Source organism: Pleuronectes platessa, chromosome 12, assembly GCF_947347685.1.
Source record: "Pleuronectes platessa chromosome 12, fPlePla1.1, whole genome shotgun sequence".
Taxonomy (NCBI): domain Eukaryota; kingdom Metazoa; phylum Chordata; class Actinopteri; order Pleuronectiformes; family Pleuronectidae; genus Pleuronectes; species Pleuronectes platessa.
The window spans coordinates 15629278-15657201 of record NC_070637.1 but is presented as its reverse complement, the minus strand read 5'-3'; the positions used below and the strand labels follow the sequence as shown (position 1 = coordinate 15657201).

General features: G+C 44.9%; 1 protein-coding gene across 2 annotated transcripts; it reads right to left on the bottom strand.

Annotated features, from left to right (window-relative positions):
• Positions 1–364: 364 nt before the first annotated feature.
• Positions 365–24156, bottom strand: zgc:171482 (zinc finger protein). Of its 2 annotated transcripts, XM_053436776.1 has the most exons (5): positions 24046–24156; positions 18326–18418; positions 12342–12495; positions 8944–9201; positions 365–465 (listed from the first exon to the last, which is right to left on the bottom strand). In XM_053436776.1, the coding sequence occupies exons 1-5, from the start codon at positions 24154–24156 to the stop codon at positions 365–367; spliced, it is 717 nt and encodes a 238-aa protein (XP_053292751.1). The 2 variants fall into 2 exon arrangements, with proteins under 2 accessions (XP_053292751.1, XP_053292752.1); XM_053436777.1 differs by lacking the exon at positions 8944–9201 and having other exon boundaries at positions 12318–12495.
• Between the last annotated feature and the right edge of the window lie 3768 nt (positions 24157–27924).

The following is a 27924-nucleotide window of genomic DNA, read 5'->3' as shown; positions in this document are numbered from 1 at the left end:
AATAATAATAATAATAATAATAATAATAATAATAAAAATCCTTACAGATTCAATAGGGCCTCTCACCATTCGGTGCTCGGGCCCTAATAACCCACAATGGTTTCCTTCTAACATACAGTTGTTAAGGCTGCTTAGAATTATTGAAGCTGCAAATATACTTTAGCTGCCAGGAGATAGAAATGGTGATAATAACGCACACTTTCCTCAGAGGTATCATAATGCTGCACTCAGACTCCACCTTCTGTCACACCCCTGTGCACCTGGCCTGTGAGCGGGGCTTGACTGTTAGATTGTCTGTTTCCGAAAGTGACGAGCTGTCTCTCTATCCTGGGGTTGATCGCCCGTTCGTCCATCATTGTCCTACTCACTTGTTCTGGTGCTTGGAGCCCTGGAGGTGTGCGTGGTACTGTTCGATGGAGTTGAGGACGACACTGCAGACGCTGCAGGAGTAACTACTGCGCAGCCCTGGAGAGAGACAGACACACAGGTACAGTGGAGACTGTGAGGGCACTCTCATAATAGCATGGTTCATCAACAACTCTTAAAAAGCTGTCATCATCATCTGGATCATCAGCAGCAGCAGCTGAAGCAGCAGCAGCTGTAGCACTGAGGCCAACGTGAGGAACAATAAGAAACTGAACTGACACTTAATAACAGTCTTATTTTTACACGCCACAGTGCAGAGTAATTTTCCTAATTAGAGTGCATTTGATTAGACGAATCATTAGCAGAAAGCCAGTTACATTTTTAGATCCTTAGATCAGTGCCTTTTTCCTTCTTCTAGTGAGTGTGCGTGTGAAGGTGCCTTTTTTTTAAGCTAGATTTCAAGAGGGCGAGAAGAATTAGGGCGGGGGGGGGGTAAGAATAGAACAGGGCAGCACTGTATAGGGCTGTGCATGCATGCACATCCGTGTTGTATTGGTGAATGTGCGCTGCTTGAAATGGTGCGGCTCAGACACAGATGTGAACTAATTGGAGGGTTTGCAGGTGGTCGAGATGAACTCCCAAAAATAGATGGATGAGGATGGAGATAGTGAGGGGTGAAGTGCAACCGAGGAGCGGGGGGGCGGCAGACGGAATGAGTGAAAGGAGATTTCTGGAGAAAAGTAAGACGTGAATAAATAAAGATGGAGAGGAGACAGATGTATGTTGGGGAAAATGAGTTGACACGCTGTAGGAGTGATCCAAATGCATGCTGGGGTTTAATGACCAGAGAAAACATGACGTGTGTCCACCCCCTAGAAAAACATCCGCGTTCACGTGTGACGACTACAGCTCTGAAACATCTTTCTCTTCCAAGGGCAGAGGAAATGCTCTGTGTCGAAGAGGGTAGGGCCGGCGGCAACAAGACATGTTGGCTTTGGATTCTGTCACAGATTAAATAAAGTGCTATTTTTGTCACATTTTGCTCAGTGTTGAAGTGTCACTGCAGAGTTTCACTCAGATCAGTGAATCACAAACTCGACTGTTTAAGGTTAATTCACCTTCAGGGACCACACCCTGACAGTATGGGGTTTAAAGGGATACTAATGTAGTGAACGTAAAATACTGGTCTGGGAGGGCACACTGGTGACAGTACCTATAGCAAAACATGCAAGGGGTATCCGCCAAACTGAATATGAAGGGGTCAGTGAAGAAGGGGTGTGGGTAGGTTTGAGGAAAGTCAGATAAATGGATGATGTTGAGGGATGGAGAGATAAGGGAGGTGATGAGGGGGGGAGAATGAAGGAATGAGGGTACGTATGAGGGAAAGAGGATGAATGGATGTGGTTGGGGGAAGGAGGATGAATGGATGAGGAAAGGAAGATGAATGAATGAAGGTAGGAATAGGGAAGTAGAATGAAAGGTTGAGGGAAGGAGGATGTTGTTAGGGGGCAGGAGGATGAATGGAGCAGGGTTGAGATGAGGATAAGAGGATGCAGGTAGGAATAGGGAAGGAGAATAGAGGTTTGATCAAATGAGGATGAATCGATGGGGGGAAGGGATGACGGAAGGAGGATGAATGAGGAGGGGTATGGATGAGGGAAGGATGATGAAATGATGAGGGTAAGTACGGCCCGCGGGCTTTTTAATCCGGCCCGCCGAATTGTTCAAATATTATTAATTATTTTAATAAATAAAATTACAATTTAGTAGCACTTAGATGGCATTTACTTATAGCACTTTGTAGTTTTACTTCATTTTTGAGGAAATTGTACTTGCTTGCTTCTTGTTGTTCTGGGTTTGTACCCGGGTTGAATGCACTTATTGTAAGACGCTTTGGATAAAAGCGTCAGCTAAATTAAATTTGACCGGGAGTGTGGTGTATAGGGCTCGAAAGGGCACATGATCTCCCTTCACTTTTTCACTTTGCCCTGTGAGCCCTTCTGTAAAATGAGCGGATCAAGGAAACGAAAGTGGACAATGAGTGCCGAGTGTTTAACACGGAGTGGACAACAAACTACTTTTTCAATGAAGTCCAATCGGAGGCTGAATGCCTGATATGCCGAGAAACTGTCGCAGTTTTCAAGGAGTACAACATCAGCAGTCATTTTGCTACGAAGCATGCTAACTACACTAGCAAGCAGTCAACGCAAGAACGGACGGCTACGGATCAGAGGTTGGCGGCTAATTTAAAGACTCAGCAACATTTTTTTCATCCACAAACTGTGATTCAAGAGTCAACTACCAAAGCAAGCTTTTTGATGGCATTCGAAATAGCAAAGGCTAGCAAGCCTTTCTCCGAACGCGGGTTTTGTTAAATTGCCTTGCAAATAAATGCTTTACTACTTGTTAAAGGCCAAATCCTTTCATGTAATGATTTTTCCATGTCATTTATATTAGTTCACAAAAACACTCCATTCATCTGGTCCTGGCCCATGTGGCCTGCGAGTCAAAAAGTTTGCCCACCCCTGGTCTAGGTCCTTATTTTCTTCTTCTCTTCTTCTTTTTCTGGTCATGTTTTCTCTTTTTCTAGGGAAGGGAAAGGGTAGATCGGGGATTGTGAGATAACCGGAGCGTGATTGGTCGACCGGATACATGTCGGTTTGACAGGTGATTAGAAGTGTGGTCGAGCCGGTGCGCTTCCCCCGAACCTAACCTTAACTAGTTACCATAACATCTCGTCTGATTTCCTCTTCTTTTATTAGAAAGTTGTGAACGTATTATTGTCGGTGTGCGCTGCGTCTGGGATCAGGTGAGCTCTCCTGTGTGTGGTCGCCCTTTCCCGTGCAGCCATTACCGTCTTCGAGATCTATGAGTCGTCTGCGTGTTCCATCACCCTTTGACCTTCCCCAGCAGTAATTGGTGAGGTACGTTGGGAGATGAAGTTGTAATATTGTTAGGAGTGGTGGGAGGTCATTTACACTGGGGCCAGTGCTGCATAATGTGGCTTATCTGCTCCCTGTTATCAGACAGAGCTGCTCTGTCGGTTTCAGGGGTGATTAAGGACAAGTAGTCATTTACAAGAAAGCCAAGATGGAACCGGTCGCCTGCAGTAAGCACCGCTTTCGCTTGAATGTTGGTATTTTGCATCTATTACGAGATAGTGAGGAAGCAAATCTGTGTGTGTGTGAAAGGGAGAGAAAAGTACGTCCTCTCGAACCAAAATGTCATTACATCTGTTCTCTCATAATGAAAAGGCTATTAATTAAAGAGGAGGTGATTTGGAAAAGAAAAGAGCGATAAGTCTCTTTCACATTTTCTTTCCTTTTCTATCTTCCGGTTATTCTATACTGCTGCCAGGATTACACAAAGAAGTCTATTCTTGTGTATGCGATTGTGTTTTATGTGCCATGTGCGTATGTGTACGCACACAAAGGCAGCTTCCCTGCTTTTAGCCTGATTGATGTCACCTCCCCGCTGCCTGGCCGAGTAACGCTGATGTACAATATGCTGCAGCTTGTGCCCGTGCCAGATTGTGGGAGTGTGTGCCAACCCTTTGAACACACAATACACAAACACAGCCACATGCACACACACTTGTGTTTTGTTAATAAAACAGCTCTGGCATCAGACCACTCGGTGCCCTGTATGGGCTCAGAGCGGGAACTGTGTGGGCACTTTTCCTGCATGTGTTAATTGCATGCGGGAAAAGTGTGTGTGCAAGGCGAGCGACAGCACGCAGGGCACAGTTGTGATTGCATTTTTTTATTTGGTGAGCACGAGCAGTATTTGTGAGGGAGTTCTAAGCCTTGTTAATTACACAAATAGATGTCAGCGAGACAGAAACGAGGGGGTGAGAAAAGAGGGGATGAGCTAAGAGCTGGTCGTGGCTGTTATACAGAGACTCCTGGCAATTGGTAGCACCCCTGGTAAGAACACGCCTTTTTTGTCCAAATAAAGCAATGTGCTACAAAATGATAGTCTTTTACGAAAAATACATTTTCACATCTTCCAGTGATTTCAGAATCTTGTATATTTCAAGCAACATTAATGATCCATTTCTATCGTGACATTCACGGCTCCTTCCATTCTCTCCTCTACCGAGCTTTAACTGCCCTGTCTTTTATTGGGGTTTGTCAGGTGGAGGTCAGCCCTCACCGTTGTGAAATGCGTTGCGGTAACATGATCGACGAGGGAGGAAATGAGGCTTAAGCGCGTTGTTAGAATCAACTTACAAATGGGTAATTTCAAGGTTGTTTCCTCTTTTTTTTCCCGCCTCCTCCCTACCGGCTGTAACCGAGAATTTCACTGTAAGGATTTCATTTGTAAATTTATTCACACTTCCCATAGAGTCTTTGTGCCGCGGTGCACCATTAGTTTATCCTGCGCATTGCGAGGTTCAAAAGGAACGGGATCCAAACAGAAACCCATTGAGATGCATCCAAACCAACAGTCTGCAGCAAAAGCTCGACTCTACGTCTCGCAGGAATATATCACAAATAGGAAAGAAGAGAGGGGCTGAGCGTCGGGTGCGAGTCAGTCCAGGTGGAGTTTTACCAACCAACAAACTTAGAGGGACTAATTAGTTTTTTAACGAATCTGACAGTAATTGGAAAGACCATCTGCTTTAGACGAAAACAATTACTTCCACAGAAAACAAAATATCGCTGAGCCACTTCAAATTACCATATTTTCGGGGCAACAGTTTCTTCGATGTTGTTTATCCTCAAATAATGAATAATTCTTGATGGTGGTTCAACATGCTCAATACCAGCTGTGCCAATTTGAGTTCTGGGACTAATTATATACCTTAGTTTGGGAAATATAAACATGCTTTAACCATTTTTATTGAACTAAATATGGTATAATTCTTATTCCATCAACATTGAAACATTGTTTACAATGCTGGTGTTTTTCCAACTCTCCAGGGAGGACATTGGTCAGTCGTGAAACAAACCTTTATTTACAGCTCGTTGAAGCCAAAATATACTGAAATGCTCCATGAGAGGAACTGACATGAATCAAAGAATGTCTAATTAAAAATAGCCGGTAATACTGATGTTACAGACACATTTCAGTTGGCAGTCAAAACATGTTGAGTGTCAAAACCAGACCTAGTTCATAATGTGGCTGCTACGTTCATGGATCTGCACTGCCTGCATTATGTCTGGTGTGTGTGGGTGTGGGCTTGCGTGTGCAACTGTGCCACAGTGGTTGCTGTCTCATGGGAGAGGAGGTCAGCTCTGTCTCCCAACTCAGGCACCGCAATCAATTACACACAATTTTCTCTGCTTTGGTACTTCACCCTCTCTTGGGTCCTTACACACACACACACACACAGACACACACATACAAACACAACCCCACACACACACTACGATCCTAGACACTTATATCACTGCCTATGAGTCTCTGCTGAGTCTCCAGAGAGAAGAGACAATGCACCGGCTCTGTCTTGAGGGGTTTCTTCCCCTGTAGTGATTTATGTAAAGACACAGCCGAGTCAGCCGGGCTCCATCCCTCGACAGTGGCCACCCCCCACTCCAACCACCTCGCCCTTTTCTGTAATCCATCACCAAAGGGTTTCGTCTGGCTCCTAGCCACGGAAAAATAACGACATTCTCCCCTGTGCCCTGTCTGCGTAATTACACCAGAACATCCAAGAGTAAGAAACGTTGACAATAAAAATGTCAGACGGATTTCGTGATACATTTGGGTGAGAGTGTTAAAGGGAGGGGCAGAGGATAGAAAGACAAAGACAAATAAAGCACAGGTAAAGGTCAGCGTCATCAACAGAACCAGACGCAACCGGACAACACAGCGAGGCACACTGTGTAGCCCTGGTTTGGAGAGAGGGGGAATATTGGTCTGTAAATAATTCACCTGTGTCTCATGGGGAGCTAATGAGGATGACAGATGAGACATGACGAGAGATCGGCGCCCCTTATGGTGCGCGGCGCACACACACACACACTGACACACACTGACTCACAGAAGACCGAGTAGCAGGGAGAAAGGTCTGGTGGAAATTGGAAACTGAATGCAAACAGAAAACACAATAAGAAAAAGGTGGACAAAAGGACGGAGATGAATCTGCACTGAGGCTGAATTCCTCCTCTCTCCTCCTTCCCTCTCTCTTTTCTCAGCTGACACTTCGCCCTCGAACCCCCCCCCCCCCCCACCCCACCCACACACATCTAGATCACCTGTGACTTCACACCTGAGGGGGCGCTAATAGCCAATCAGATGCGTGAATCTTGCACCTATTGAAACGTCTCTAGCCGTACAACAAAACGAGTACAGACAATGGAGCTGTACGGTGCTGAACAAAGTGTTTCCAACCAAAGGCGCTGGAACGAACACTTGATTGATGGCACATATGATGGAGCGTGTCAGCAGCGAGCTCACTTAGGAGTCGTAGACCAGTTGGTCGCGCTCGAAAGAAGACTGGAGAGAGTTTTTGCTGTAGAGCATCATCACTCCTCGCTGAGTGCAAAGATCCTGGATTAAACTACAATAAAAATCAAAATTCTGAATATAGTGTATATTGCTACCATACAGCCTTAATTCTCAGTGCGTTCTGAAGAGCTGCTGAGATTTTGAGTCAAATTCTGAGGTTGTGGGATCTGGGTCACAGTGTTTTGGATGGAGGACGATATTCAACATGACACCACTTTAAGCCTCTGAGCCAGTGGAGGCGGCAACATGACTCATGCTTTTAATATGATTGGCTTCTTGAGATAATGGTTTGTGTCATGGCACCTTGAGCACACAGAGAACGGCTTCTGCTCGCCGAGGATTTGTATGTGTGTGCTGCGCCGTCTGCGTGCTGCGTGTGTTTTGGAGTAAGTATGTCAAAAACGTGCGCATGTGTGCAGTCGAGGTGCTGTGTGACACTTGTGCACATGACGGGGTGAGTGTGGGAGCACTGTTGGATGATATTAGACAAAATGTTTTGTAGGAACAGGAAGGGGAAACAGACTTTCTGTACCAAATACTATTAATAGTTTCATTATAATATCCTACTACCAGAAATGAACTCGTTACCCATGACTTCTTATTCTTAGTTAATTCACTGTATTCATTTAGTTTTTTTTGCCTATTGCTTTACAATAGAAGTTGCATTAACCTATTCGTGTCATCAGAGGAAATGAGGGGGTTCAGTCTTTTCTTGAGAGTTTGGAATGCATCTGGAGGTGCCAGGGATCAAACTACCGACCTGGTTAGTGGCTAACCCACTCTACCTCCTTAGCCACAACAGCTGGGTGCAGAAGTTCAGTCATTTCAGTTCCTGATCATTCTGTGGGGGACTCTTCTTTCATCCCTCCCTAGAATTATTAGTGTGCAATGTGATGCCAATTAGGGATGTACTTTCTCTTAATTAGGGTTGCATGCCAGCAGAGGTCGTGTAACTTTGACACTTTAACGCATAGTAATGCTCTCACTAACAAGTGGGCGCCCTTTACTGTAATATGAGGAGACTGCTGAGATCTGAGATGTCTGTGGGGTCACAGTCCTCAGCTTGTGACCCCAAATGACTCACAAGGACAGGTTGGACTGTGGCAAATTTCCCAAATTTCCCTTGGACTTAGAAATACCTTTTAATTAGGGAGAGACGGAATGTGTAACATTATGCCAACAGAGTAACATGAGCAATTGTCTGGAGATGTCTCCCAGAGCATCCCAATATATCTCCTTCACCCTGCGTCACCCATTCCAACAGCACATCCTCGAAAGGCTAGAATTGCTGTCACTCTCTATGCTACATGCAGGTGTTCGCATCCTATTGGATAGTTAAGTCTAAAGTATGCATTCCTAAATCACATTGTGTCCTTACGTTTTGCCACTAGTGAAATATGCAAACGAGTTGGACTTGGTGCCTCTCTGTCAGAGTGTAGACGCTACAATGTACTGCTACTTGGCCCTTTACCTATAACCTGACCATGGGTTTTGCTTGGAGAGAAGTGAGTAAGTGTGGGATGAGACAGTCTCTAGTCTCCTTACGGTGTCAGATGTAAAGCGTTAAACATGTATTCACAGTGGATTGGCAGAGAGCCTGACTTGTCTCTGCTATCTCAAGTTGCTGGTCAAGCTCCAAAGGCCCTAGATCGTCCAATTACAAAAACGCAACTTGATAGAGTCTTTATTTTGGCCGCACATTAGCTGGAGTTTCTAATGTGGCATTACTAATATTGGCTTACAAGTCCAACACTAGATATCTGGGCGATGGCACTTGAGTAATTTTTTCAACTTGGCAGAGCTACTTTAGAGCCTCAACTGATATTATACAATTTAACTCAAAGGCTTATTTCTCGGACAGATGTAGGACACTACTTTTCCTAAATATTCAAGGCGAATCTGATGTTTCTAATTGTATCTGTAAACAAGTGTGGTGGCTTACCTCAGTATAAACCTGTGTAAAGTACACCACATTGAAAGGCATATGAACACTTCAGTCCACCCTCAGTGCCTCAGATCTTGTGTGATCCCCCCCTAATCGTCTTTCCTCGTATAAAGTCGTAACACCCCTGCCGCCCTTCACTAGGCACGTGTGTGGGGCTCGGAGGCCAAGAGGCTGACCTGTGCTCTCCGTGGCATCCAGGCTTCCCGCTAGCTGCTCCAGGAGACGTGCCCGGGCTGCGTTCCTGCGGTGCTTCTTGCCCTCGTAGTGCTGCTGGGCCATCAGCGGGTTGTTGAACCAGGCTCCGCACAGGCAGCAGTACTTCCCGGCCTCTCTTCCGCCGTTTCCGCCGACCACCGCCGCGGGCCAGGGCAGGGCCGGGGAAGGAGGCGGACACGCGGCGGGGTCTGGGGGCAATGGTGTGGAAGGGGAGGAATCTGGAGGGAAGTAAGAAGAGAAGGGGTGAGGGATTGTGGAAGGAGAAAGAGAGGAAAGAAGAGATGGAGGCAGTGTATTCACAATTACATGAACAATTTCAACACAATTTCCCACGTTTTACAGTTTTAGGTTTTAGATCATACTAATCAGGACTTAGCGCAAGAACAACAGACTGTTGCGGATCACATCTGTGGAACTTACATCTTCTCCTTTCCTCTTTTCTCCTCTTCCTCTTCATCCCTCCCTTTCACATATTTTTGCCCCTCATTCCCATCTCTCCTCATTCTATTCCACCTCCGATTCTCTGCTCCACCTCTCATCTCTTGCCCTATTTTGTTGTTCCTCCTCTCCTCTCCAGGTGACCTGCTACTTGTGTATGACGCCGGTTACCATGGTGATTGCCCATTAATAGCCAAGAGCCACTGACATGTCCACAGGACCCGGTTTGTGGCTCATGCCGGCACGATGGTGTGCGTGTGGTGCGTCTGTTTGTGTGTGCGTGTGGGTGTTTGGTTGACAGATTGAGTGTGCAATCCACCCCAGAGAAATGTGTGAAGGCTTGCGTGCTGATGAATGAAGCTCCAGAATAGGCTGCTTGCGTGTGTAAGGTACAGTTCGCATACCGAAGAAATCATCTCAGCTCAAACTGTTTGTTTGAACACAGCGGGGGGGGGGGGGGTTGGCCACAGCCAGACTGTGTGCAAAACCTTCTAATGCCAGATGGCAAACCTGAAAGTGCAGATTTTCATCTACAACGTGTCGATGACTTTCGAGTTATACCGACTATACACAGTCACAATATCCCACCTTTTAGTTATTTCATACCGCGAACAAAAGCCCACTCACACAAGCTTTTAAGTTGAAATGATTCATGTCTGTTCTTTCACAATAAACATCAGCTCTCTGGTTACAACTGACGAGCCTGCATGTGGATTGTTGACCCAAAGACCCGGAGTGCGAGTTGTGTTTTTCGTGAGTGTATGCATGTGGAATTGACCTAAGCCCTGTGAGCTGATTGGTTGCTCATTCCTTGATGGCTCGGTTCACATAGTTACTGTATCTATGGCTGTGTCTCGGCTCCTCTCACCAACCACACCCACTCACTTTCCCCCGCTGCTGGTGTTTGCCTTCGCCTCTCCATCATCTCACTTACAAAACTCCAACACCCGTGACTCTTTAGCTGGCATTTCATTTGGTCGCTGTTAATTTCAAAGATGCAGCCGTCCCTAAAATCTTTCATGTTTGTGTGTTAGTGTGTGTGTGCGTGCACGATGGAAGTTCCTGAGCTCTGTCAGCTCTGTGGGACAACACGTGCAGTGACTGATCCTCTGATGTACTTTCTCCTCTCCCACCCTTTTTCCCTCATGACTGTGATCTCTGCACATTGGAGCAGAAGTAAGTGTTTTTCACGGAGTGGGGCACAGGCAGTGTGCGTGACTGTGTGTGTGTGTGTGTGTTTGTGTGTGTGTGTGAGAACAGCGCAAGGAGGTGGTGTTGTGCGTCTGTGTGTGATGTGCGAAAGGGGAGGGAACAAAGGTGTGAGTCTCAGCTCTCCTCCTCTGGAGGGCTTCTCCACCCCACATGGCCCCTTGCTTTCTGCCTCCTCACAGTGTGGTGTGCAAATGTGTTTCTCCAGCGTCCATGTGAATATGCATGCCTCAGTCATCCTGCTTATGTATATTCCCGATGATTGTGTGTGCATGTTTGCGTTTCTGTGCCTGTGCACGCACAAGCCTGTCAGCTCGGCTGTGCATCTTCTGCGGTGCGCTCATCTCGGAGTGATCATGAAGACTACTTTTGACTTTAATCGCTCCTGAAATCTCCTTCTCTTCTCTCCCAGGTCACTCTTTTCTCTCCCCTTGTTCTCGCTCTCTTGTTTCTTTTCCTCCAGGTCCCACTGTCACAAAACCGCATAAACTCCACGGCAACGGCTGCGCAGAAGTGACACTTTTCCAAACTAGGCCAAAGTTTAAGAAAAGTCACTCAGGGGCTCGTTTATAACACTCCATTTTGGAGCGGTTGTGCGTTTATAGCTCTGTGAATTTTCACTTTGAATCCAATTTGAATCACATTATGTAAAGCTCGCCTGGAGACGACTCACCAGCAGACGCTAAAGAAACGCTAAACTTAAACAATCAGGAGCATGGACAAAATTCAGTCTAGGGTTGTCTTGATTTGTTAAGGATATTTCTTTCTTTAATCACTAGACCTTTGTAAATGAAAGTCTGTGGGCTTCACCTTCAAAGTTACTTCTGGCGCCTCGGGCATGTTAGCATTTCCACACACACTATTCCTCCGACACCCAGGCTAGACGTTTTGACTGAAGCATGACTGAAGCTTTCCAAATCCACTTCCAATAAAAAAATATGCTTTGAACCAAGAATAGTTCCCGGTGCAGAGATACTTGTCGTTTCAAAACTGAATGCATGGATTACCCCGGCGTGTGCAGGCAGAGGTGAGTGTTAATCAACCCGGTCTTTAGTGAGAACAAGCTCTGTGAGCAACATCAAGATTGGAATCCCATAGGGGTATTGATTATCAATGTGGCTGGTTGTAGGATAGTCTATGTTAAGCTTGTCAAGTGTGATTATAGATCTTCTCTTTGGTTTCCAAAACAGGCACCAACTCACACCCTTGACTTCTGTAGCTGCTGTGGGAGCAATAGATTCCAGACATAAACTCTGGAAAATGCTCCGAAAATTGGGTTTAGAAATTTTCTCACAAAGTTTGCCTTTCATATATGAAGAACGCTACAACAGCAGCGAAATGTCCGGAACATTCAGGAGAGAGAGATGAAGCCGGGGCGCAGTAGGCAGGAGGCACGACATGATGATAAATCTCATGTTTTTTTTTTGCACCACATCAACACTGGCATCTGCCCTTATCGCCAAAGGCTCTCCAATCTCGTTGCCTTGCCAAGTTGACATCTTCTTGCACCTATTTCCTATCATGACAGATTTGTGTTCTCCAAATTTTTTCATTTTCACACATGAGCCTTTTCCAAACATTTTAATCGGGGGCTTGCACGAAAAGTTCCAGAAAATTTCTAGAGAAGCTGACAACCTTGTTCCTATACCAAACCCAGAAAGCAAAAGGTGCAGAACGTGGGAGATACCTGTGTTTGTAGGGCTGGTCATGCCTGTGGGTAGGGTGGGCTGCTCCCCCAGCACCAGGCGCACTCTCTTGGCGTGGGTTTTACCCTGGTAGTGTGACTGGGCCACGATGGCGGAGGTGAAGAACATGTTACACAAGGTACAGCACTTGTTCCTGTCCACCTCTGTTTCGGCACAGTCCTAGAAGCAGGGAAGAGGGAGACATGGTAAAACAGAGCAGCGGAGGGGGGGAGAGGTGTCTTGAGAGAAAAATAGACCACGGGGAGGAGAGGGTAAGGGAGGTGAAAGGGAAAGAGATTCGTGGCCAAGAAGGGGAATGATGTGAAAAGAGACGTGTGGCGAGGCGAAGGTGTGAAGAGGAAAGTGCGGAGACAAGAAATGGAAAGATGTCCTCTTTGTGCTGACCCTGCTGGGCTTTGTGTCTTTCTAATGCACACAAGCACACACAAGCAAAGAGAGGGCAGATCAAATATTCATCTTCTCTCTCTGGGCTCAGCCCTTGCCTTTGCCCTTTCTCCGCTGCTGGTTCATTACTAATGAGGAGGAGCAAACAATAAGATCAAGTGCCGGAATGACACAAATACACAGACACACACGCTCACACATGCAAATAGACAAGAGGACACACACAACAATATTCCTCTATCGTTTAGCTACTTCTATTTGGTTCTACTGATCACTATATTGAAATATACCTGCTGGGTTTCAGGAAAATTGAAACCCAGCTGTGGCACATCCCTGTAAAGCCGGGTGTGGAAAAGCTCGAGTTACATGCACACATGCAGATACATGACAGATTTTAGTTTTTGTCTGTAATATCAAAGAAGAGAGATCTGCATAAAGCACCAGTGTTTTCCCATAAACACAGAGTGGAGAAGATGAAAGACAGGTTGAACACTTAATATGAGCTTTCTCACAAGTGTTATAATTCCCTCTCAAACTAAAGACCAATCGACGTTCACCTAAACGTCTGAAACTCAGGCCAACATATCAGCTTGGTGTTTATGCCTCTGCTGCCTGGTTCCACATTTCTGTGGGCAGCCTTGTTAAAGAAGTGGAGGTTGCTGCGGGCAGCTGTGGCTCAGGAGACCTTTTAACCCCGAAGAGCGGTGGTTCGATCCCTGGCTCCTCCAGTCAGCATTCCGAAGTGTCAATGTGAAGATACTGAAGCCCAAACAGCCTCTGGCAGCTGTGCCGACTGGGTGTGAACGGCTGAATGTGACTTGTGCCGCAAGTGTATCCAGTGGTCGATAAGACTGGAAAAGATATGTATTAATAATATCCATTCACCATATTTATTTCTATGAATTTGAAATGAAATATTAGACATATATAAGGCAGGTCACGCATTTTAATATATACAAATAAGGACAACAGAACAAAAACTAAACAATGGATCAGATACATTACTGCATCTTATTTGTTTTTGTCTGTGAAACCTTAAATTCTCTCACAGCTTCTTTCTTTTCTTGTTCTCGCTGCTCACACTGAGCCTCCACCTTTTCACTGTCTGCTCACCCAGCCTTTAATTCTCTCTTTCCACCTCCGTTATCTCTCGCTGTTTTTCATTTTTATATCTATTCACACCAGCGCTCTCCCTGGTCCAGGTGTCAAATCGAGTTGGAGAGCAACCCCAGTGTTCGGTAGAGAGAGAGAGAGAAGACAATAATAGAAAAGTGTCTGCGACACCATATCTGAGTGTGTGGGTGTGTGCTGTGTGTATCTATGGATGTGTGCGTGTGTGTCTGTGTTATGTCAGCCCTGGTTAGCATCATGGACAGTGGATGTGAGAGTTAAGGACACCTTTACCTTCCAGGCTTAGCGTTGTCTCTCAGCTGTCCCATCTCTCTCTCTCTCTCTCTCTCTCTCTCTCTCTCTCTCTCACTCTCTCGCTCTGCCCTCTCTCTCTCTCAGCCTTTTTTCCTCTCACTGCCCCCCCTCCTGTGTCCTCCCTCACCCTCTGGGCACCAGTCTCAGTGACTCTGTGTGTTGTGGGATGAAATATTTATCTGTATTGGCAGGCCCTCGCCACCCCCTGTCCTCCTCCCCCCTCTCCCGCCTCGCCCCCGTGTCTGTCCCTGCTGTCATGGTTAGGGTTCGCTCTGAACTCTCCCAGACTCCCTCACTCCCAAATCCAGTTTTCACTGTGCTCTATTAGCGGATGAAGAATTGAAGCCAAAGAAAGACGAGAAAGAAAGTGTGTGGATTTATTTATGTTTGAATTTAATGCCAAAAAATGAATTATCTCTATTCAGTCTTTATTCATCATTAGGGTTGGTTAAGGAAATCCGCAACGTTTAAGCACCGGAATTGTTTCAAAGTATTCATTTACCACTGGTATTGGAAAAACTCCCCAACGCCACAAAATGCCTCCTCTCCTCAGGTAAGAATCTTTCTACACTCCTTCGCTCCATCCCTCCTTCTCCCATGTTTGCCCCTCATTTCTATCTCTCCTCATTCTATTACACCTTCTCTCTAATATGAACCTCCTGCTCCCCCTCTTTCCTCCTTCACTACCCATCCCATATTGTTCTTTCCCTCAACTTTGCCCTTCGCCTCCTTTTTTCTACTTCTCCTCTTTCGCCAGATCTCGTCCTACCCAAAATCCTGTAGTTGTAGTACAAACATGTGGAAAATCAAGATCAGGGAAATATTGTCCCACGACTCCACTGTTGTTTTATTTTAATGAGGACAAAGAGGCTGAGATGATGCTCCGTGGCAGCCCGCAGTGATCTCACCTGTCAGAACCCGCTGAGCAGAGTGCGAGGCAGAGTCTGCATCACAGGGACGAACATGAAGGGGGACGACAATGCACATCCTTCCGCTCGGTGACAGATGTTACACGAGGGATTTCGGTGACTGTGCGTGGAAAGTTTTTGAACAGTCTTGTGCGCGACTGACGTGTTAATAATTGTCGGCTCATTACAGCTGCCACTCCGCTGAACCACTTTTAACAACGAAGGGCGTCTCTGACTCACTGTTCTTCCTCCGTATCCTGACGCCGCTGATTCCTTCCTCAGTCTTCCTCCTCACCACATCTACCTGTCGCACCTCACACACATCTGTTGAGACTTGATTTGCATGTGACCTAATTGTTGTGCGTTTCAGTTTGCGCGCGCACATGCAGCACGTATACCTGTTTATCCGCCACCCGACAGTGATGTCTGTATCGCAGGATATTTTGTGTTTGGGTGGCTTCATCCCGCTCGTGTGCCTAACAATAGCCTCCTAATTAGCTGTTTATCTTCCTCTCCTTCTGTTTCGCCTTCTCCCCGCTCCTCCTCACTTCTCCCTCCGCTCGGTGTCGAGACGCTGTGGGAAACATTGCTAAATATACACACGGAGCAGCACAGGGGGAAACATACGCTCTCCTTTTTTTTGTTTTTGTTCAAAGGAGCACTCAAAGTAAATTGTAAATTGAAAGGAGCGACAGTGCAAATAATGCTTTAGAGGTCTTGGAAAAATTGCATCTTGTTATCTCGTGCCCTTTTCGAGAAGATAGAAAAATGCAGACATTGAGAGATGGAGGAGAGAGAGGGAGAGCAGGGCGGAGAATAGCGGAAGAAAAATGGATCAGGCCCCCCTCCCCTTTCATCTGGGAGCACCTTTATGACCTACTTTCTCTGTTTGTTCTGCGACAAACACTTTCACACACAAACACACAAACCTCAAGGCATGGCATTTTACTCTGCGTAGACGCTGGCATTTCATTCACTGGGCAAAACAATAAAACGGCCTCTCTGTGCTGTTCCCACCGGACGGCACCATGTCAATCATTTTGAGAACCTGAGGGCAAAACGTTGAGATGTAGTTCAGGGAAAAGATGAACAAAACCTCCCGTGGGTGGAAAAAATAAAGTGAAAAGTTGACCGCAAATTGAACGGTGAATGGTTTTGTCTCTTTAGAACTGTAGCTTCTTATATTAGTTTTTCCAGCACTGTCAGATAATCAATGCCACATCTCGGTGTGAAAGGTTATGAGCAAAGTGCTAGCTGGGGCGCTCACAGTGTGGCAGATGAGGTGTTTGTGTGTGTGTGTGTGTGTGTGTGCGTGTGTGTTTTTTCAGTGTCCCATACGAGGTGAAGGCCAGGAGGGCTGAGTCATGTCTTATTCACTTAGGGAGACAGATGGAGACGCAGGTGTGTGTATTTCTACAGGATGTGAGTGTGTTGGTTATCCCATGTGCCTTCGACAAAGTGTGTGAATGTGGTGCGCACACTTTACCTTTTTTTCCAGTTATTTTTGTACAACTTGATTCAAGGTTCAACAGTCAGCATGTGCTAATTTCAAGAATGTTGTCAGGAAATGATTCAGTTATGTATAAGACTAGATTTTTGTGGCTCAGTGTGATGCTTTACTGCCTAAGTGTATTGCTTAATTTGTAATATCCATTTAAAATGACCTCAAGCTGCTTTATCACAACTGTTAATAAGATGATCGGGCAGCTTGGGAAACCCACACCACTAAAACCACAATTTCTGCAACTCTCCTAAACCAACAGTCTGACATCCCCACCTCCTGCAGCCAGCGTCTGCCGAGGTGAGAATGTTCTTAGAATTTCAACATCTATTTCTGTAACTTTTGTTGTTTACAAGTTTTTTGCACCAAAAAAGTGTCTTCCAGGAGCCAGTGTCTATAAATGTACACGATTCCTCATGTATCTCTGCCCTCTCGGTCACATCTGTGGCCTTCAGGAGCAGCTGTAAACACTTCCGACCTGGTCAAACAACACGGAACATGTTCTAACCCCAGATACTAATGACCGAAATTTTAGGACGGATCAAATGTTTTCTGTGGGGGATGACACAACCTTTTGAAGCGTTCTCAACATGTCCAGTCTACAGCAGTCACCCAGTGCAGCTTCATGCTTGTTATGGGTCTGTCACTCAAGATCTGTTTATATGCTTTAGCTTTGCCGGATTTAATCGACAGAAATTTCTTCACTTTGCTCAGATCGAGGATGGCGGCAAACGTTTTATTGCCTTAGTTTTGATTATGAGGCTGCTGTCAGTGGGGGACGGAGAGTCAGTGCTGCTCTCAGGTAATTGCACCAGGGCCCAAGGTCTTGGCTGTGGAACAGCCCCCCCACCCCCCCTCCCCCCTCTCTCTTTCTGGCACAGCTTGGTTTGTCAGTTGGTTTGATAAACTATTCTTACACCAGCTGTGTCCTCAGCATGTGTAATGTATGTATTCTCTGTGTGTCTGTGTGGAGTGAGATTTAGCCAAGCCAGATGAATAGGGCATGTACAATCATAAAACGTACGCACACACACACGCACACACACACGCACACACTCAAAGACCCACAAACGCAAGTCAAAATGTTGTCTGCAGTTGCATCCTCAGCATTTGCTCCATTTGGCAAAACAGGATCCTAGAAACCTAGAAATACACAAAGGCCTGTCTACACCACACATACACACACACCCGCAGACAGACTAACATCTATGCAGACAGACACACAAATGCTAGCACAGCACTGACCTCCCTCGCCGTAGCCCACAACAGTCAGATATAAAGCAGTCCTGGGGCATCTACCTCCCCATTCACCAGAAACACCACAGCCAAGGCACAATGTCTCTTGGGAGAATTATTGAACACAACTGCACACAATGGATCAAACTAATGTTCCCGTGAGCATTTGACTGCTAGGGGCAAGCTACAGAATGAGCAGGCCGATTAAAAGATAAGACTGAGTCAAGTCAACCTTTATGATCTACATCCACGAAAACAAGTAGCAGTTTAAAATAAATGAGGTTTAGGTTTGGGCCCAGAGAACCGCTCGTCTAAAGAACACTGCAGTGAAATGCACCTGACGAGTCTGGAGCCGATCAGGTGAGAGTTTGTCAAATAAAAAGACAGAAACAGAAAAACAGATGGAGATTTCTGAACAATTGAATCTTACAAACTATAATCAATTCAAATACGTTCATATGAGGTGAGAAAAGGGAATCAACTTTGTATGTAATGCAACACAAACACAGAGGCACACACTCAGCGAGATGCATACTGGGTTATCTGGCCTCAGCCTCTTGGACGGCGGTCCTCCGTCTTCAGGGTGAAGCATGTAGAAGAGACGCACCTTGTTGGCGTGTTTCTTACTCTGAGAGAGAGAGAGAGGGAGAGAGAAAGAAACAGTCAGTGAACTGGAATCTATTAAATGAAATAAGCAGAGTTGTAAAAAATATCTATCTGGGACTGTCACTCCACCTTGACACCTCGCTCCAAGAATTTACATCAGTTTCAGCTGATGATGCTCGGTGATTATTGAGCCGGGCTAGTCTCAGCTCTCTGGAAGCCCTGAGTACAACGTTGGATAGAGAAATGTGTGTGTTTGTGTTTGTGTGTGTGTGGGGGGGGGGGGGGGGGGCTGACACTGCTAAAGGGAGTGAGGGAGTCGATTTAGCTGTTGTAACTGGCGAAAGGTTCACTCTTGGTTGTACAGTGTTGTTACAGAGAGGTGGTTTGACTCTTATCTCCGACAAGTACTGACAACAGCGCGCTGAGAGCACACAGACCGACGACAGCTCCGTCTGATCACTGACGGCCGATGTGACGCTCGTGCCGGGCGACAGTGACGCTCGGAGCTTGCTTAAAATGACAAGCTGCAGCTCAGTGTTTTCCTCGCTGATTTGCTAATGAGTATTTTTTGCCGGAGCTCAGGGAACATGCGCATCTTTCCAGCCCCGGTGCCAAATCATAATTCACTTTCACAAATGCTAATTTTCACTTGCATATGCTGCACTGTTGGGGATCGGCAGTATAAATAATGCAAAACACCTCGATAATAAATGAGTTCTTTTTAGTTCCAAATGCTAAAAAAGTCAGTCACTCAGTCGGATTAGACACAGAACATCACTGGTCTTCCAGCGTTTATATAGCCCATGTTCCACCATCACCTGCTATCATTTATTTGGTGTTTCCTCAAAGGACTCTGCAATAAACAAGGGTTTTAATCTGGTTCCAAATGGCAGTGATGGAAAGAAATTCTCCTATTGGCAATAGAGAACGAATCAATTGCTCTCTTTTAGCCGGTTGGAAACACAGTGCTTGCATATACCCACTAATTTAGATGTAAAAGAGGTATAAGCAGGCCATGTGAGCTCAGAGGTCCTCTTGAAATCAAGTGGTTACTTTTATCAATGGAAAAATATTGGTCCAATATTTACAAAATGTTTAGGTAAAAAGAAAATTGTAAAACAAGGAATTCACCAACAGGCTCCAGAATAACGTTCACAGATCGCACACATTTATTTTTAGTCACAAATGCCAGTGAAATACTCTCACTGTCGAGCCGTGGGTTCCATACAACAAGGTGCCAACTATAATCATATAAATTATATTTGTCTACTTATATAATTAGATGAAGTACACACACAGTCCAGGCTAAAAACAACAGTTTCCGTGGGAAGGACTGCCGGCAAAATAAACAATGTGAATACTTAGGTTGACAGGCTTCACTACCCCTTCATTAGGGCATCAGCAGATCTATGTAAAAATGTGCTTATTATATCTAATGAATGTGTAGTTTAGATGTATACTCATGGGTGTGTATGGAAGTTGTATATATATATATATTGTCCTGGCAACAACCCTGGTGGTGTTGGAAAAAAAATTCTATTAAACCCAATTCAAAGCTGTAAGAAGGCTCAGCGTCATATTTTTTATTTAAAAGATACATAGCTTTGGTAATTTGAATGAGTCACTGTTGTTGGTTGATATCGGTAACTACACGAAAGCACAATGACACCGCCTGCAGCCAAAAGAAAACATGAAATGAAGAAGACGGCAGGGGGCCCTCCCACACAGGGGTAACCTCCTGCTGAGGAACTGCTCCTCTCCGGTAATGAGGGTCGTTCCTATAAAGAGTCACCAGGAAACGCTGAAGGGATCCGAAAGTCTGTGAACGCTCGGGACCCTCTCACTATCAACTGCACTTCCTCTGGATTCCTACCTTTTCCACAGGGAGCTGATTGGTCAGTAGGCCGGGGCTATTAACACATGACCTGCTCCGAAGCTGGTTAGGTGTTAAGCACGGGTTACCATGGCGATGCTATTAGGGTATGAAGTGAACCATCGTTCCATCGCCCGGAGTTACCTCACTAATCACAGATCCTGTTTCCAGGCCGGTTTGTGTATGTCTGCTCCTGTCACTGGCCTTTATACCACAACGCCTACAAGCTGCAACCAGCAGAAACACACACTAGTGTTTATTTGAAAGGACAGTGAGCCGTCCTTGAAGCTGCTAACTGTCACCTTAATGCACAAGGATAAGAATCAGGGGACACACTGCAGGGTGAAAACGAGATCATGTGTATGTGTCTGGACAGCTCTTTGTGCTTGTGCTCAAGGTTGACACAGCGACTCTGCTCCATACTTATCATTTTATCGGCACGCTCTGACCTTAACATCTATTATTATCTATAAATTCCACTGCGGGTGGTGTTTTATGGAAGCAAGTGTTGTCACGCATAGAAATAGCATCTTTATTGCCGCGTACGACAGAGTGCGGCGATGCAAGTTAAGATTATGAGGAGCATTAAGGGCCGGAGCGCTCCGATAGAGCCTCATGGGAAATTCTGGTGTGTATTGGATCCTTATCGTTAAGTCATCGATTTCACACCTGTTATACACTGGTCAGGTGGTGGCCTGCAACCAGCCCTCGAATATAGAAGAGGACGAAGATCAGAATGAAAGAGAATGATTAGTGTCATAAGGAAAATTGTATTTTCTGTTATTAGAACTGCAGCGATCTCCTAATTCCAATTCTGTGGCTCACATATGCTGAGGACCATTCATCTCATTTTCTTAATACTTGGCGTATGTACTGTTAGGGCTCAAGGAAGTGTAATGTTTAATTTTATGCGATTTAGACAAAGGATACGTTCAATTTGAATACACTTAGAATTAACCGACAAACAGCGCTCTGTAGCAGCGGCGGCTGGGACTCATCAACAAAAGTGACGACTGAGTCTCCAGAGCTGGGTCCTGCGTACTGACTCAAGCCTCACTGAACTTTGAATAGAATTGAAGCAGAGGTGCTGCAGCTTCAGGGTTCTGAGTCCTGCAGCCGGTCTTTATTCGTCGAGGCTGAATTACTGCAGGTCACTTTTACAGCTCCAGAAAGAAGGCTGCAACCAGCTTTAACACAGGCCAAGCAAACCACCCATTCCAACCTGGCCAGTTTAGAGTAGGCACTGCACTAGTATCTGCTAAAACGCAACTATTGTAAGTATGACTCAGATCCTGTCTGCCACTGTGGATTTTTTTCAACAGAGGTCATGAATAGTAATATTGAATTCCTTGACCCCCAGGATACCCGAAAAAGATAAAATAAATCAGATTCTAGTCCAGAGCCAGAATTCATAATATAAGTGTAATTACATTATTTATATGAAAATGAGTGTGTATCATGGTTGAGCTGCACAGAGAGAAAGTGAACAGGAGACTCTGGCAAGAGACTGTACTCTCTGCTCCAGTGGTTAGATTGAATCCTCTGCCCCCAAGACAAGAGAGCTCCTCAATTGTCAGACTACTCTAATGCATGTTGTCAGAGCGTGTGTGTGTGTGCGTGTGCGTGTGCTATTGCGTGTGCTTGTGCGTGTGTGTGTGTGTGTGAAAGCATGCTTGTGTTTATAGGTGTGTACATGTTCATGTACTTGATGGCTCTGGGATGTGGGCTAAAAGCAGGACTTGGCGTGTCCCCATGGTTACCCCACACTGACCCTCAGTCCTCACCCTTCCCTAATGGACTGTGCCTGTCTCTCTGTCCCCTCTGTCTCAGATAAAATTGGAAGAGACGGACAGGGAAGGGAACAACTACTTAAAAATATAATCCACGTCATCCTCCTGTGTTTGTGTACACATGTAGAGCGATCACATCCCCGCACTAAGCAGCCTCACTACTTTGTCACAATATCAGACGGTGGTTTTCTTTCTCTGAGTCCAAATGAAAAGTGTTATAATCTGATCCCTGAACAGTGTGACAGCCTATGAGGGTGAGAGAGCATCGAGGTGTACGGGCGAGGGAACAGCACGAGTGAGAGCCGCTACGAGTTAAGGCGCTAAAACTTTTGCCTCATTTCTAGGAGATAAAGTAACAACTGCACAAATTATAATTTTTTTGGGGCTGTTAACGAAAAGCCCGAGGCAAACTGGACAAATTTTCCTCGACAGTATCTCAGCAGTCTTGATCCTGCCTGGCATTAAACTGCATCTCAGGTGATCTGAGCAGAAGTGGACAGGTCTAAGTGCCTCAGTTCACACCTGACATCCAAATGTTTCTACACATGCGACTTGAGTGACAGCTTTAGATTGGATCTCACGTGTTGCTGTAAACACACACATCACTTCTGGTGAAAAGAAGAGAAAGAAAAAGAAAGAGGGGGAGAAGGAGAAGCAAGAGAATAAGATGAAGGAGGAAAAGGGTGAGTAGGAAAGGTTGGAGGAGGAGGGGAAGAAAATGAAGGAGGAAGACAAGGAGGTCAAGAAGGAGAAAAGGGAGGATCAGAAGTTGAATGAGAAGGAAAATGGAATAACAAGAAGAGGAAGAAAAGCAAAATAATGATTTCTTTGCTCTGTCATACCATGCATGCTATTAGTCGGGGAATTCTGATAGATATTTTGATATTTCACAAAAATCCAAAAGCGAGAGCAGAAATCTAAGAGCAGAAATTTCACTAGAGCACACAAGCGAACACAGGAACAGAGCTATTATGCACAAGAGCTTTCTGAGAGCGAGAGCAGGGTTTTCAAGGAGAGCTTAAAAAATGTGAATGTGAAATGAAGAAATGTTGCTACTGAAAGACCATGCTCTTGAATAAAGATGGGAAATAAGGTCCCTGTTTTTTAACCCTGAACTCCTCGGTAGTTCATCTCCCATAAATATTCTTCTTTCTAAAATTAGTCGCTTTTGTCTCTTTGTCTTTTAACTACATTGAGTGTGACGTGATGAAAGTAAAAATTGACCTTCCTTGCGTGTTAGCATTATTCAATCTGTCTTTCTTGCCGTGTCTTTTATCTGCTGTCCTCTGCAGAGATCCTTTGTCAGGGTTGACATTGAGGACATGCAGTGACTCAGCCTGTCCATTTTTTAACTCAAGGCTGTGTATTGTCGCAGACGTAGGTCCAGAGACACAACTGGTTAACCGTCTACTGACTGTGGTTGGTGCACAGTCGTGCGGACACACGTTCTGCCGTTGTCCTTGCTTAATTCTCTCTAGAGGAGGCCCTTGTCCTCATTAGTCTGCTCGTTAATCCTAATCGTGTCTTGTAATCGAGGACGACCTCAATGCAGAACGTGCACAAGTGCAAATGCAAATTTACACGCACAAACGCAACACACAGCCAGGTAAATAATGCAAGTTCCACTATTTAGTGGATGCTCATTAAAATACTTTGTTGGAGCCCGCTGAGAAGTAGACTACATTAAAGCAAAGTGCACGTGTGTGTGTTTGTTGGTGTGCAAGTGACTGACAATAGCATGCTGCATTTAGTCAATGTGTAATGCATGAGCACAAGCATAAATTGGTACAAATGAGGCTGATGCAAGGTGAACAGTGCAGAGATCTGACTGTCAATGCAGAATTCAAAGCAGCATTTTCTTTTTGTTTTGTTTTGAGCGGTCGTTCCTGTATGTGTTCCTCTCTCCGACTTGTGTGTCTGTGTGTAGTGATGCTACAAAGAGGAAGCTGAGAAAAATCCTCCAAACCTGAGCAAGGACAGACTCACCTCATAGTGAGCGGTGCGCTGGGACTCGGAGATGAGCTGGGCATTGCAGATGTTACAATAGCTCTCTGTGAACAAGCCTCCATCCACGACGGCCGAGGACTTCATCTTCATCTGAGACTACACAAAAAAAGCGACACACACACACACATTCACAAATACACAAACATGAATATGATTAAAATTCAGAACGGCAAAACTTATCAGAGAACCTTTCATCGTGAGCTGGAGGTGCACGAGGGTGCATGTGTCTCATTTCAATTTCGAAATCATTTTCTTTCCAAATGGCCGACTCATCGTGATAGTTCAGCTCAAAACACGTTGAACCTTCGTCAGCACATCCTCTCATTGATCATTTTGGCTGCTGTCTTGGAAACAATCGCCGGAGGCTCTCGCTTGAGTTTCTTAGCCATAAACCTTTAAATATAGTCATCTCTCAGTATTGAAATGCTAATTCCTTAGTTTTCGCTGCACAGCTGGGTTCAAGATAAAAATATCAGTTTTTAGTTCCAGGCATTAAGAACTAGACATAGCATCTTCTGTTTGAACCCGCCCAACTTGTGACTGACGGGCGTTTCTTGTTGCCCAGATATCGCCTTTTAGATTGATTGCCTAAACATTAAAGAGCTCTGAAAGTCGACTCCAACTCAGCTTTCACCCGGAAGGCTGAATTTGTTTAAAAAAAAAAGAGGACAAGTTTAAGACAAGAAGAGAGCTGTCTATTGATGAAGAACAAGCCATTTTATAGAAAAGAGGGGAAATCGATCAGAGCCATTGCACAAACATTGGGCACAGCCAACACACCAATTCTAAATGTCCTGATGAGAGACAATTTTCTGTACTTAGCAACAGACAAACCGGTCGACCGAGGACAACATGGCGACTGCAGCTGATGACAGAAACATCCCAGAGAGCTGAGAAGAAAAAACCCAAACAAGAGCTAGTGGCATTACCATTGAGTAAAGGGAACACAATCCACTGTTTGAGGAAGATGCAAACCCCTGCTTAGAAGTACGAATCTGAAGGCCAGTCGGAAATTACAGAGTTGACTCACAGAAGGTTTATGAGCTGGTGACATCAGGATTGTCCTCTACCACGGTGATGGAGAGGAGAGGTGATCCGCTCATGATCCAAAACATATACAAGCTTATCTGTGAAGCCCGGTGGAGGTGTTGCTGTGGCTTTGGTGTGCATGGCTGCTTCTGGAACAAACTCCCTAATCTTTATTGATTATGTTGCTCATGACGGGAGCAGCAGAATCAATCCACAAATCCAACAAAAACTGTCTGACAATTCACAGAGAGATGCATCCATAGGAATCAGGAGAAACGTCATCATGGAGCAGGACAATGAACCAAAACAGACAACCAACACAACAAAGGACTTCAATAGAGGGGAGAAGATTTCAGACTGACCAAGGTAATTACTGGACCTTTAACCAATGGAGCAACTTTTATCACAAATGAAGAATACAACAGTTCAGTGATGCCAGTGGGTCTCAGGCTTGATCCAGTTATTACGAGAAATTCCATGCAACCAAATGTCAAACGTTACATTTACAGGGTAAATGGGTTGATTCATGAAAAGGTCGCTAGTTGTTAAACACATTCAGATGTAAAAATAAAGTGGAGGGCTAATTATGAACCCTTGCCTCATATTCACCTTTTGATATTAAACCCAAACGCATTTAGTATATTTATCATGTTTAAACACTGAACCTTTATGTACACATTAAAGAGAATGGTCCATTGGAGGGTTCCATTGTTGAAACCTGTAGTCATGAAGAGTTTAATTTATATAAATGTATGAGGGCAGGTCTGCAAATTCTGGATCTGCAATATAACTAGTAAAAAGTAAACAAACCTCCTGCGAGAAGTGCAGTGGAATGTTCCCAACTTCCCAACTCTCAATAAGAGTTTAAGAAAGTTCATGAAACTTGGGCTTTAGCTTTATGGTCAGAGTTGTGTCTCCTCTCAGAACAAAAACAACGAGGTCTCAAACTCAACTCTCCTAGTTTCTTCTTCAGTTGAAGCTCTCTCGGGCTCCACCAGTAACTTTTTCAAAAGTTTTGTGCACTGGACTTGAGTGAGAATCAATCACACGGCATATACTTCCTTCCTAAATTTAAAGATTAAAATGTCTACGTTAAACTTTAAGAGCTAATAAATACTTTACCTAAAGCCCAAAACCTCCAAGAATATTTAAACTCTGGTAGGAAATAATAATGCTGTAAAATGAACAGTAAAGCCAAGAGGGAATTTGTTTAGGATTGCAGTAATTGAAGTAAACAGCTAAAACATCTCCTGTGAGAAAAGTGGTGTGAAGAGTGCTGGGATTGCCCAACCAGTTAAACCACAGTGACCTGAGCATCCCACAGGAAGCGGTGGCTCTGGGTTTTTAACAACCTGGCAGCAGTGTTTTCTTTGGCTTTTATACTGAGCAACATAATAGAAAATGGTTTAATGATGTGCTCTGGGGTCCTGTGTTCAATTTTATATTCTCTTCATTATGTGAGCCCTGCAGGCAGTGATCTGACAGGGTTAGGGTGAGTAACGGGTCTATAGGGAGAGGTCCAGGAACATCAACCATTAAACTGGATGAGCCTGTTGCCCCAAGGAAGCTGCAGGACAGGGTACTTGCATAGGCAAAGTATTTCATGGCCCAAGATACTTGGATACATCACGGTTCAGCGCCAGCGACTTCAAAAAAGAATGGGGCTTTCTTTCTGGCACGGCATCCCGAGATTCGTGTGAGTCTTGAGATCGGACAAAATCCACTCCGTGTGTCAACAGGGAAAAGCTGTGACAGGAATAGGTATTCTTTATCTCTGGGCTAGTGTATAATTATCTTTAGCCACTCCACTTGCTCAACCCTGGCACATACACACACAATAGCACAACGCTGGTAATTACCCCTGTCTGTTCATCTTGTCTGTTTAGTGCACCCGGGACCTTCCAATTAACTACAGACACGCTGTACAGACACTTACTCCATTATCTAATTGAACCCACAATAACGGCCCCGATACATTAAAAATTAAATGGCACTGCAGTTGCATCTGATTTAGAGAACGATGTTTTATTATCCCCTTTACGCACAGTCAGGAAGTTACATGTCTGCGAGGTACAATTTTTACTATGAAATGTCCCAGATGACAAGCTTCAAACTTGTTTTGTCTAGAGGCACAGAATCATTATTACCTGAGACGTGATGGAACGAATATATTTGGAAAAGTGACACAATAAAAAGACCCTGCGCTGTCTGTCTGGACGGGAGCTCGGCAGCGGTGAGTCTATATTTAATCTTCCCCGGCTAATTAAAAGTGATTGTGTGACTGCAGGAATATCCATATCTTCCTAATATCTCCATTACCTCTGATAATTACATGCAAGATGGGAGATGTAGACTAATTAATAGAGGCAGTCTGTTGGTGAGATTAATGGAGTGGCAGCCCCAAAGAAGATGGAGCGGCAGATAATGGAAGAAAAAAAAAGAGAAAGGAAGGAGAGGGTAGGGTGGAAGGGGGAGGTTTATAATTGATGCACTGAGCGGGATATCGTCATGTTACATGGGTTTGGAGATCTTCATGGAAATGGGGTTTCATTCCCAGCATATCAGACCAGCACAGTTCTTCACTATGCTGTTATTCTATATGTTTACCGCTATGCTTCTTTTTTTTTCTTACGAGAATCTAGTTTATTGCAGCTTCAGCATCAATTTCAAAGCCGGCACGCACCAGAAATAGGCATGTGTTTTTTTTAGTATCAGTGAACGGTTCAACTTCAGTTCATCTTTGGATTTCTTCTTTATAGTTCAGCATTTATGAGCTGTGCTATAATTTGCATCTTATTTTTCCCTCGGATGCACACAGAGGTCACAGAT